The sequence below is a fragment of the Cyprinodon tularosa genome, unplaced genomic scaffold (genome assembly GCF_016077235.1).
Source record: "Cyprinodon tularosa strain WSP-4 unplaced genomic scaffold, ASM1607723v1 ctg110, whole genome shotgun sequence".
Classification (NCBI taxonomy): Eukaryota; Metazoa; Chordata; class Actinopteri; order Cyprinodontiformes; family Cyprinodontidae; genus Cyprinodon; species Cyprinodon tularosa.
The window spans coordinates 338,104-351,015 of NW_024037894.1; the positions used below are offsets into that span (position 1 = coordinate 338,104).

The 12,912-nt window shown below is 34.5% G+C and overlaps 1 protein-coding gene across 1 annotated transcript; it reads left to right on the forward strand.

The window, feature by feature from the left end:
* Nucleotides 1–7,939: 7,939 nt before the first annotated feature.
* LOC119790927 lies at nt 7,940–9,616 on the forward strand. The gene is made up of 5 exons (XM_038296699.1): nt 7,940–8,026; nt 8,211–8,363; nt 8,448–8,546; nt 8,747–8,923; nt 9,045–9,616. The coding sequence occupies exons 2-5, from the start codon at nt 8,211–8,213 to the stop codon at nt 9,228–9,230; spliced, it is 615 nt and encodes a 204-aa protein (XP_038152627.1). The 5' UTR covers nt 7,940–8,026; the 3' UTR covers nt 9,231–9,616.
* The last annotated feature ends 3,296 nt before the right edge of the window (nt 9,617–12,912 follow it).

Consider the following 12,912-nt stretch of genomic DNA (forward strand, 5'->3'; position numbering starts at 1 on the left):
CAACAGAGGTTTGATTCCCTGAAGTTTACTGGTTGTACCTTGAGGGTTCTTGAGGTTAGCTTTGGGAGAGTCTCTGTTGGTTCTGGAGATGAATTCATCAGCAGAGTCCGTTTGCTGCTTCAGCGTCTCACGTCTTATTTGAACAGACCTTGGCTTTGGGTTTCCCAGCTCTAGTCCAGAGCTGCTTGGAGGTTCACTGTGAATCTTCAGGTTTGGCTCTGAGGGTCGGCTCGGCAGGTTAGCTCTTCCTGAGCTTACACAGAGGAGGCACAGGTTTCCTGGAAAACAGAAACAAGGATTAGAATCCAAGCTGGATTCAAAAGTCATCGAATTACTCTGAGGATCTAGGCTTAAGCGCTGACCAACTGGAACAACACTGCGGCGTTGAGGCAAGGTCTGAAGACAGCTTAAGTAGTGGATCCTCTGATGATCTTGACGAGCTGCAGCTGTGCAGGAGGCTCCCTCAGAGGATCCACGGCGGACTCTGCTGGAGAAAGGTGGAATATCTCCAGCTCCCAACATATAGTCACTATGACTTTACTTGGATTTAGTTTACATATGCATATATATACATATATACGTATAGATATACATATATACATATATATATACATATATAAACATATATATATATATATATATATATATATATGCATATACTATATATATGTATACTATATATATATAGTCACTATGACTTTACTTGGATTTAGTTTACATATGCATATATATACATATATATACCTATATATACATATATATAAACATATAAACTCTGTTGAACTTTTTATCAGTCTCCAAGTGGTGTTCTGCATGTGGGTTTGAGTTCTAAACCAACCATGACATATACATATATATACATATATACGTATATATATACATATATACGTATATATATATATACATATATAAACATATATATATATATATATATATATATATATATATATATATATATATACATATACATATATATGTGTATATTTTTTATCTTTATTATCTTGTGAGGTTGGTTGTATATATATATATATATATATATATATATATATATATATATATATATATATATATATATATATATATATATATATATATATATATATATATATATATATATATATATATATATATATATATATATATATATATATATATATATATATATATACATATATATATATATAACTGTAACTGGAGCGTGTAACAAAAGTAATTTCCCTCTGGGATTATTAAAGTATTTCTAATTCAGATTCTAACTCTGATTATGCTAGCTACTAAGCAGATGAAAGGCTAATGCTATCTTAAGGAGAAAAAAATCTAATTCTCTAAAGTGAACTAAAGTGATTAATGACACTGACATTAGTATAAATATTACTTTCATAATCTTACATTCTTATTCTATTCCATAGAAGAGCTTTGGTAAAGGCTAATCAGGCTGTTCAAAATAGCAGCCTTTTGTAACTCAGCCAACTATTAACCCATTTAAACCCAGGAGCAATCAACTTCTAGTGGCAGTGGGAAAAGCTCACTGAGCTGCATCTAGCCGAGTCAAAGGACTCTGCAAGGAACCCACATTAAAATCTCCTCAGCTCTGATGGGCATGCTGTGGGAACACCAGAGCCGAGTCGACCTGCTAATTTACGTGATACCATTGAATGCAACGTACGGACGTCAGCACACCGCAGTAGACTAGATTAACATTGAGCAGCTCTGGTGAGAGGGATTCAGATGGATGAAAGAGCGAAACAATAAAGCCCTGGCCTCCTTCCATGTTGCTCTCCATTGTTTACTTTCCTGATTTCTGTCCCACTGGTGTCGCACTTTTGTCTGGTGACATTATCACGCTTTGTTAGCATTGATGATGTCCCCAAACATGCTGCTTAGGGGGACAGAGGCCACACAGCTGCTAGCGAGGGGTTAGACCAGCTTTTATGGTAGTGGAAAGGGAGCCAAATGCCGATTGTTAGGGGGTCGACCCATGTTTGGGAAAGAGGCTTTTGTTTTGTTACCATTTCAGATCCAATGGTAGATAGAATAATACAAATTACTTTAATAAACCAATACTATTTTAAAGGGGTGATAGAATGATTATATAGGGTATTTGGTGCTTGTCCTTAAGGTCTCTGAATAGGGTGTGTAACATTGGTTGGGCTGAAAATGCATATTTGCTATTCTATGAGCCCTAATGCAAGCCTGGTTAAAAGCCCTAGAAGGAAACAACAGGTTTTCTTCCTTTTATGGTATGCTGATGAATATTTAGATGAGCTGTGCGCTGATTGGTTGGTTTACAACCAGCGAAGCTGCCGAGCAAATACGCATCATAGCAACAAGCACTCACTCACTGAAAAATCCAATTGTTGATACGGTAGGGTGATCAGACATCCTCTTTTTCCCGGAAATGTCCTACTTTTCTTATCTAAAAAAATGTCCGATGGGAATTTCGAAGTCATCCTCGAAACACACCAGGCATTTGAACCGAGCTGTCAGCTCCGGGGCTGGTTGCTCCATCGCTCCGTCCCTGGCTGGCTCGGTTCGAATGCCTGGTCTGGTCCAGGCAAAAGTGTCCTCCTTTTCAGAAACCCAAATCCTGTCACCATAGATATGCTAGCATTGCTATCAACAGCTTAGGACAGAATCATACTAACAGCTTGCAGTTGTGATGGCCACACGGTTGGAACAGCCCCTCGTTTCAGTAAAAGAAGTTTAGTAAATCCTGCTTTGAACTGTCCAAGATTTTGAAAGCTGTCTTCTGTGAAATGCTTAGAGCAAATGAACAGCTGAGCATCAAACTTTGCAGGGATTTTCTGATACACAAAAATAATCCATGTCTATTGAGTCTTTGGATCCTTGGGAAGACAGGGAAAATGTCTTCACAGTCTGTATGTGAATGTTTGTCAATTACCTTGATGTGACAAAAGTACAGACCAGAACCAAATAAGGCAACATCCCCGAAATGACGTCAATTTGGTGCTTCGTTTGTATTCGTCTGTTTTATTTTGGTAGTTCAGAATTGTGAGATATGCAGATAAAGGAGGTGTCGATGGGGTTTGAACTTCTCTGTACGTCCATTTCACTCACTGAACTTCATCTATGACAATATAAACTCGGTTTTGCATTCTGTGACCCCTTTAAGGTTATATTATTACTTTAATATTCCTAATATTTATGTAGAATAAAGCATAGTTGTTTTTCTTTAAACATGGCCAAATTTAGCCATTTGGGGCTTTTAGGTGGTTTTAGTGCACAAGAAATCACAAGAATCAGTAGTTTCCTCAGTGATGAAGTCACAGGAAGTTTGCTAAATCAAATGTCTCGTTTTTTTTTTATTACAAAAGAGTCATCAAGTGGCATCTATATTCACAGAAATCAGTTTAGCTTATGTGCCAATATCTATTCTATGTATTCTATGACTCTGAAGGGTGACATGTGATTCCAGCGCAGAGTCCATAGATGGACATTCTTGGTTTATTTGGAATAAGTTGATTTTGAAATCATGTCAGAGAAATATTTTTCTCTATGAAAGACAAAACGACAGGATTACATAACTTTTGTTAGCGGCAGAAATCTCTCTATGCTGTTATTAAAAGCGGCGGCAACACATGAATTCAACAGCCTGAAAATCATCTGGTCCAGAGTGAAGAAACTCCTCAGCTCAGCATCGGTGAAACCCTGATGTGTCATAGTGAAACGCTCCTCAATACACACTGAAACCTGTGATGGAGAACCATTCAGCTTTCATATGAAGATGACAAAATGCAATTATTTTTGTCGAATTTTAAAATGTTCCCACAATAATAAATCAACTGGAAATTCTTACAATGAGAGGCATAAACATGGAAAAATGTTTAAAGAAAACCAAAAGAGATTTTATCTTTTAAAAGAAAATTTAAAGCAATCTGCTCTAAAATGCCCTGGAAATATAAAACATTATCAACAAAGAGATAAAAAAATAAAATAAAACAAAGCTTTCGTTTATTAGGAAATTTAAAACCTAATTAAATTTATTTTGAAGAAAAAATATATATTTCATTTAGGAATATCTAAGAACTTATTAATGTTACCAAATCTAAAGGAAGAAAAAAATTAAATATATATATATATATATATATATATATATACAGTGGAATATGACAACATATGGTTTGTATTCAAAAAGTGTAATGCATTGAGTTTTTGCAGTTATCTTGGGAAACTTTAAGATCAACTGTTGCTGTTTATTAAAAAAATGTTTTTCCCCTGGGGGGGGGGGGGGGGGGGGGGGGGGGGTAATCAATCTGATTAAGGTTATCAGTAGCTGATAGTTCACCCTAAGTAAAAAGGGGAGCATCATTTTGGATAACAACACTTATAGGATCACAGGTAAAATATTTGGTAAAATAATGAAAGGAATTCATTTTTAATACATTAAAGTGACCTCATACTCATATGTCAGGTAGCTGGGATTTCATATCAATGCGTTTTTCGGCATCTTTTTTTTTCCCCCCACACTGTTTACATTTGAGAAATGCTGCATTCTAAGAAATATAAATGTACAAAATGAAATTTCTATTCACTCTGTGTTTAAAAAATGACAATAAAAGTTGTCTACGGTCTAAGATTGTTTTTCCCTCCATCATCCTCTGCTACCTGATGTGTTCTGGATGAATAACCTGGGATGTTGATCAGGCTTTCTATCTGTGGCCTAAATTGGTTTACACTTTAAAATTCTCCCCTTATGCTCCTAATGACCTAAATGCCAATTACTTTAGGAATTGATTAAACTAATCCCATTTCTGAAGCTCTGAAACCTGCTCCAGTTTAAAATAAAGTTAGAATTTTTATCTTAATCTTTTATCTTCATAAAATTCTTCACAATGAATTCCCATTCCCAAAATTTGCCATTCCCATGGTCAATTTTCAAATCCCTTTTAAACAGAACTTAACTCAATCTTTCTATTGCATTTGCACCATATTCTTCTGATCAAGTCTAAGTCTAAAACTGATGAATTTTAGAGCAATTTATGAAGAAATTGGGCTCCAGATGTCAGAAGTTGATTTAAGAGGTTTATTATTCTTAGTTTCTTCTTCTTTACAAGTATGGATCGAAAAGTTAGAAGTAAAAATTACAAATTTACAAGTATAATTTATACATTTACAAACACAAATGACAAATTTATCATAACCAATCACAAATATTCAATTTATGAGTGCAAATCACATGATCAATAGAACAAATCACACATTTACAAACACAAGCCGAAGGTTTACCAGTACAAATCACAAATTTAGGAGTACAAATCTACAACCCCTGTTGAAGCTGCTACACTCCTTACCAGCTGGTTGCAGAAATGTGCCAAATTGTTGTTCACCAACCACCTTTAACTGAAACAAAGAGGAAGGAGATAAAAAAAAAACATGATTTGAACATTGTACTATGCATGCATTCAAAACAAGAACTCAGCAAAGATATGATCAATGGTGTCACTACCTGATCTGTACTATCAGCTTATTTGCTCACCACAACCAGAAATACATAAAGCCGATTGTGTTTCATGAAAATATACCAACATGACTTATTTCTATGATTAATTATAAATAAGAGTACTAAATTAAATTGTGTAAAAGGTTAATAACAGTTTTGCTGGAAGAATACATGCCTTTTGGGTCCTTTTTGTTGTTCCAGACATCTGTCCTGTAATTCTCTGCCCTTCTTCGACAGCGCTTTTATCATTTTTGGATTTGTAAATGTGTGCAATCATTTTTGGGTTTACTTCACTGAACCTTCAGAAACTTTAGGTCTTTAGGGAACCTATTAGACAAAAATGTATGAAAGATAATTTGGTAAAGCATAAGACAGCATCACAACCTATGCAGAGTTGGTTCACATATTTATTGAAGTCTTATGCATAAGAAAGTTTATTCCTGTATAAATAATAACAACAATATAATGATAACAGTAATTCAGCATTAATATTAGAAGCCATATTGTTTTCTTTCATTCTTATTTTTCCTTCAACAGATAGACTGGCTTAGAAAAAATAAAATAAAATAAAACTATTTCCAGTAATTAGAGTGACCAAAGTAATCGTGATGACGGGGTAATTTCTAGTAGCTTTTTCTCTGTTTGTGAGATTCAGTGAAACTGTTTGAGTAATTGATTATCAGAATCATGGGACTCCTGAAATATTCCCCTAAGATGCACAGTCAAGGCTGTAGTTAACATCCTCAAAAAGCAGAAGTTCAAGTACTTAGAATTAATGTTTTTGTTAGATATTACTGTGGGATTAACCGCAGTTTTATCCTTGCAGACTTGATTTTCTTTCCTAAATTTTGGCAATTTTTTCTCAGGTTGTGATATAACTTCCTGTTTTAAACTCACAGTTTGTTTCGTTGAGAAACACTTCAGTAACCACAAGATGAAAAAAAAGAAAAAGCCTTAGAAGGAGAGAGAAACTGAAAGCATAACATGAAGATATATATGTCGCTCGGATTTTTACTGAATCATTAGTGTGCTGCTCACAACTCCTTCAAGGTAAGCCTGAACAATTACATATTCATCATTCTCTCTTTGTCTCTTTATGTCTGTATCTAGATATAGATGTCAGCCTGCTCAGAGTATTGACTGCAGATGTATAAACATTTTCTTAAAACCTGAAAAAAAGTGTATATCTATATCTATATATATATATATATATATATATATATATATATATATATATATATATATATATATATATATATATACATTTTTTTTTAATATTATATATTTATATATATATATTTTTTTTTTGGGCAACATTACTCCTAATGCTGGATTTTGCTGTTCTCCTGCTGTTACTACGTTTATATATCTTAAAATATTTTTGAGAAAAGAGTCTTTTTTTAACCAAATTACCTTATTTACTAAGATGAGCTGTCTAATAATAATAATAATAATAATCCATATATATATATATATATATATATATATATATATATATATATATATATATATATATATATATATATATATATATATATATATATATATATATATATATATATATATATATATATATATATATATATATATATATATATATATATATATATGGATTGGCGGAGTTTTAATCGGTGTCACCAATAATATCAATAATTCCCTGTTGCAACAGATTAGAGATCCTCTGAAAGTAGATGTATTTACTTAACTGTATTTATTTCTAAATATAAAATTAGGTTATTGCATTCATTATTAAATCCAATAACATTTCTAAAAAGACATTTAATTGCTTTATTGATCACTTTAAATATATTTGCAATTATTTAATGTCTTATTTTAAAATTTAATTTTATATTATATACTATGTCTCTTTTTATTTTTTATTATAGTATATATATATTATATACTATAATATATAATATATATATATATATTATATATATATAATATATATATTATATATATATATAATATATATATATATATATATATATATATATATATATATATATATATATATATATATATATATATATATATATATATATATAACCCATACACCTCAGGGTTCCCATCACATTCATTGGGTTCTTGTAACCCCTGAGGGGTCCTGACCCCCACTTTGGGAACCCCTGAACTAGGCTTTTCTTATCACCTATTATCTGCTGAGAAACTAATGGTTTCATCCTTCTTTTAGACACACAGAGTCACTGAGTATCAAGACAAATGCTGGATCAGTAGTTGCATTCAGCCCTCTGGTAGTTCAATTCTAACTGATAATAAAATCAGCAGCAAAAATGGAAAGATTTGCTTCATTTTTTTCTTCGAGGAACCACAGAAGCCATAGAAGAAAGAAACTTTACATTTTCCAGTCTGAATTTTGCATCCCGCCTGAATGGCCTCTGCTGCCTGCACAGATGCATATTTAGATGCAGAACCAAACCAACACCAGAATGCTTGCCTCCAGAGTGAAAGTGCTGAGAAGAATTGGTTCACTTCTGTTTTGTGCATGCGTGCAACTCCGACAGCAGCAGCGGTATTGAATTGCATAAGAAATGAAGACTATTGGTAGGCAAATGACTGGGGGAAAAATTAACGCTGTGGTGTGGAATTTCTTTACAGAAATATTTGAAAACTCCCCATAAGCATGCAATGTCACATCTGTTTTATTTTCTATATTCAGAAGATTTAGCCTGATTTAGCCTAGTTCAGATTTTGATTTATTGAACATGTTAATCCGTGCCTCTTTCAGATGACCAATTGGAGCCGTTTGTTCCTTTTTTGTTGGGCACTGGGCATTGCGAGATCTGCTCCTACGTCACAGTTTGCTCAGAAAAACAAAAATGATTCACTTAATCTCACAAGAACCACACGGAAGAGTGTGCAGCACCTCCTGGAGAAATATGTAGGTTTTTTTTATTTTTTTTAAATGGACATTCATGTCTTTATCTTTGTTCATACCTGACACAACGTTTTATTTTTGATAAAGAAGCTGCAGATGGGGAACATCCATCTAGAGGACCATAGCTACCACTTGAGGGATCTGCCGTTGCTTTCCACAGATTTCAACAACTGGTTTCAGATGACGGTTAGTACTGTATGTCCCAGAACAAGTTCAGAAAAATCTAAATTTCTAAGTATTTTTTGCTTTTTTTCCACTTGAAAAAAAAGTCTGGTGACATCATCTAATGAGTGATCATGCAGAATTCCCCGTTCAGGGCTGCAGACATGTGCAGACTGATTTGTGCAAAACCTTTGTGATGTAACTGTCTGCTTTTGAATGCTCAGGACTGGACTCGGCTGCACGGAGCTTTAGGGGACATCCAGACCTACTGGAGCATGCTGGGGTGGAAAAGAAAACAGCTGGAGCAGGAGCGTGACGTGCAGACGGACCCCAGTTTGCTTGAGAGCATCAGGCACGTTCAGCATGACTTATGCGACCTGATGAAGAAAGTCAACAGTGAGGTATACACGGTTCTTACTAAAAATTATTTTGGTCTCTCTTCCTGTTCAAGCCCAGATGAAGTTTACAGGAAGCGACGCTGCAGTTGGCCTGATGAGTTTCGCTTTGTTTTCCTTCCTCCAGATGAGAGGCATTAAAAGGTCTTGGGTCAAACCAGCACCTTGTGTAGAACTACAGAACCTTGGGAGGAGCTCCAGAACATTGTGGGAAAGCAGAGTGGAAGGTTACATCATTCTCAGAGATTTACACCTTTACCTCACAAAACTAGCAAGAGACTTCCTTCTACTGGCCTCCAAATCACACTCATGACCCCATACAAAAGACGGTGAACAAAGTCTGAACAATTACACAGCAGCTCTGGGATTAACTGTGTAGGACTGCAGTCTGAGCACTGGATTACTTTTTGTTGTGATAACTGCTGCTGTACATCTCAGGTTTTTTTTGGGTATTTCCCAAAGTTTCTATCTGACCTCTAATTGTAATTTTGACACATGCTCCCAGAAGACATCCTGTTTTTCCACCACAGACTCGAACTGGAGGACTTTCCAAACAACTATTTGCTATTTATTATTATATTTATTAAGTTATTTATTTTAAATGGTGTATTTGAGATGTGTATGAGTAGAGAAATAATGTATTACAGAAGGCATGTTGTATATAATAGAAAATATTGTTTATCAATGTTAATAAATTCACTGAGAAAGACGCTGAACCTGATGTTTCTAAAAACTAAATAATTGAAATTCGATGCTGCAAGTCGTGGTATAAAAAAATACTATTTTAGGACACATGCTTGATTTTTTGTCAGCTGCAAACTGAAAGCTATGACAGATTTGGAGTGATGCATGGGTGGTTCTAGAAGGGGGCCGACAGGGGCCAACGCCCCTGAAAATATGGTCCTTTACCCTGTTTTGGCCCCTTTATTAAAGACATCATATCAAATCAGTTAAGGATAATGAAGTGTATGAATTCAGATTTCTGCCAAAAGAGCTGACACGTAATAAATAATAATACAAACAGTTTTATTCCAAACAAACACATAAACTACTCTCCACATGCACTTTGAACGTGTCACGCATGAGTTCATGCTCCTTAAACTAACTAAAGTAAAAAAAAACAAAAAAAAAACTAAATTAATTAAATTAAAAAACTAATTCACTTGATAAAATTCAAATCTTTTAGCAACAAGCTAGTAGTCACAGAAACACATCGACATGAGAGGATCATCAACTTGTGACATACGGTATTGGGGGCCTCATAATATGGAATCAGAATGCATAAAACTTTGAGGAGAGTGTTCATGTGTGTGTTTAAAGAAAATAAAACTCCTTATATGAGTATTACATGTTTGCAGAATTCTGACCTCATAATATGCGCTGGTACAGAACTGATGACTGTCAGACCAATTCTAGTTTTTCAGCGTTTTATTCTGTGTTGCTTCACTTTTAACTTTAGCTGTATTGACAAGGTTCTCATCTGCCAGATCTTTGGTTCCCAAACTTTTCTAGGTTTTAAAGGAAAGTTTTTTCACCCCCCTCTGGACAGTCATTTATAAAGAAAAGCAAACTGGAGAAAGAAAACATATTTACATCCATCCAAATTCCAAGCAGGGTCATGAGGGGTGCTGGTGCCTATCTCTAGCTGTCTACGGGCAAGAGGCGGGGTACACCCTGGACAGGTCACCAGTCCATCGCAGGGCAACACAGAGACACCTAACTCACACCTACTCACACCTAAGGAGAATTTCCATCCATCCATCCATCCATCCATCCATCCATTATCTTACACGCTTGTCCCAATTGGGGTCGCGAGAGGTGCTGGTGCCTATCTCCAGCAGTCAATGGGCGAGAGGGAGGGTACACCCTGGACAAGTTGCCAGTCCATCGCAGGGCAACACAGAGACACATAGGACAAACAACCATTCACACACACACTCACACCTAAGGACAATTTAGAGAAGCCAATTAACCTAACAGTCATGTTTTTGGACTGTGGGAGGAACCCGGAGTACCCGGAGAAAACCCACGCATGCTTAGGGAGAACATGCAAACTCCATGCAGAAAGAACCCCGAGCCGGGAATCGGACCTGAAACCTTCTTGCTGCAAGGCAGCAGTGCTATGCACTGCATCACTGAGCAGCACCATATTTACAATACTTACAATGGAACATATTTACAATGATATTTTACTACCTGCACTTCTACACGGAGCTCCTCATAGAGGGAGCATCCTCCACTTTGGGAGCCACAGTGCTAAATCAGCGATCTATAACCTGCAGCTCCAAAGCGGCAAATTGTTCTTTGTATAAATGTCTCAGCATTTGTATTTCTTTATTATTGAAATCTTTTGTTTTTGCCTGATGGAAAAACCCTGCCCCCCTAGCAAACCTAATCTAGAGACACCAATGGAGTGACGGTCCCAGATCTCACCTGATCTGACATTCAGTTCAATGAGGGGTGTCTTATTTCTGCATCATCAAGTCTGTAAAAGTGCTGTATAAATTGAATTTGGATTTTACAATAAGGAAACTGCTCTGATATTTAAACTTCATAGTCACTTTTATTTAGCAGTTTTAATACTTTTGTAGACTTTAAAAATAAAATTTGCCTCTGCTATTTGACCTGATATGCCTTTTTCAGGTTTTTAAGGGATGGATAAAGTGCTTTAACATTGAATTTGACATGAGTGGGTTTAAGGAATTTTCAGCTTTGAAGGATTCTAGATCATGAAGCTGTTCAGCTCTAATCCCAGATCTAAAAGTATTAGAATGGGCTGAATTATTGTTCTGATTATAGTGTGGCTTTTAAAAAAATGCAAATTTTTAAAAAATTGCTGGTTGTTTGCACTTCTATCAAAATTTGATTAGAGCTGCTCCTAAAGATCCTAAAATGTAAGAGTTTCACAAACATTACATTTTATATCGAACCCATCCTACCTGTAGAGGAGAATTTGATTTGGCAGCTTGAAGAACATATAAAGTGTTGCTCCTCCCCCACCTGTTTCTGGGGACTGCTGGTCAGCTGTATTTCTTGTGAGCAATAAATACAGATTTGTCTCATAAACATTTCTGGCTTTGAAAAACAAATCACTATCTGAAATGAATAAAAATCTGTTGGCAGCATCAATCTTAGAAAGAAAAGGCCAAAAAAAAAAAAAAAAAAAGCTATTTTAGCTCTGAAGCTAAAAGCTACTTTTCTGTTTTTATTGTATTGGACATTTTCTTTATAGAATCGAAAATATAATTAATAGTACTGAAAAAAAAACATTACTAGAAAGGTAAACATAACTATTTTATTTGCACTATAGTTTTTGATGTTATTTTAAAAAAAATTATTAGATAATATATCATATTATGGTTTTTAAATTGGTGTTAATCCCTGATAGCTAAAATAACAGAATGTGTCAAGACCCAAATAGCAAAACTAATACCAAGTAAAAAAAAAAAAAAAAAAAAAAAAAAAAAAAAAGTTTATGAAGAAAAAATGAAAACCTAACATGGAAAAAAAATGAATCTCACATATAAAATTTAAGGTGAAAATAAGAGGAAAGTAACAAATACAGTAAATCAAAAGACACAAAAGAAACTCAAACCATGTCAGTTTGAATCGGAGCATAACTGAGTCTCAACTGTAAGTGAAAATTAGATTTGAAACAATTCGTATACAAACAACAAATGTATATACAACACTGCACACTAAAAATATATACATATATAACTATATATATATATAATTATATATATTTACTATCTAAAAAAGGAAGTGATAAAAGCAATGTGCAAAAGAGAGCAAAAAATCATTGGATTAATCGATTATTGAAATAATTGTCAACTAATTTAGTATTCGATTAATCGGTAATTGGAGTATAGAGACTGTAAAATATGTCTTTAGCTGAATATTTTGCATTTAACATGGGAAAACATTTGGGCTGTCAATAAGCTCTATTCAGAAAACCTCAAATGGAGTTTGAAGGTTTAGTTTTTCAAGGTTTA

Excerpts from the sequence above, each read along its gene's own strand:
- LOC119790927 (XM_038296699.1), top strand. The coding sequence starts at position 8,211 with ATGACCAATTGGAGCCGTTTGTTCCTTTTTTGTTGGGCACTGGGCATT. Across the intron at positions 8,364-8,447 it reads AGCACCTCCTGGAGAAATAT|AAGCTGCAGATGGGGAACAT; the intron begins GTAGGTTTTTTT and ends TTTTTGATAAAG. Across the intron at positions 8,924-9,044 it reads TGAAGAAAGTCAACAGTGAG|ATGAGAGGCATTAAAAGGTC; the intron begins GTATACACGGTT and ends TCCTTCCTCCAG.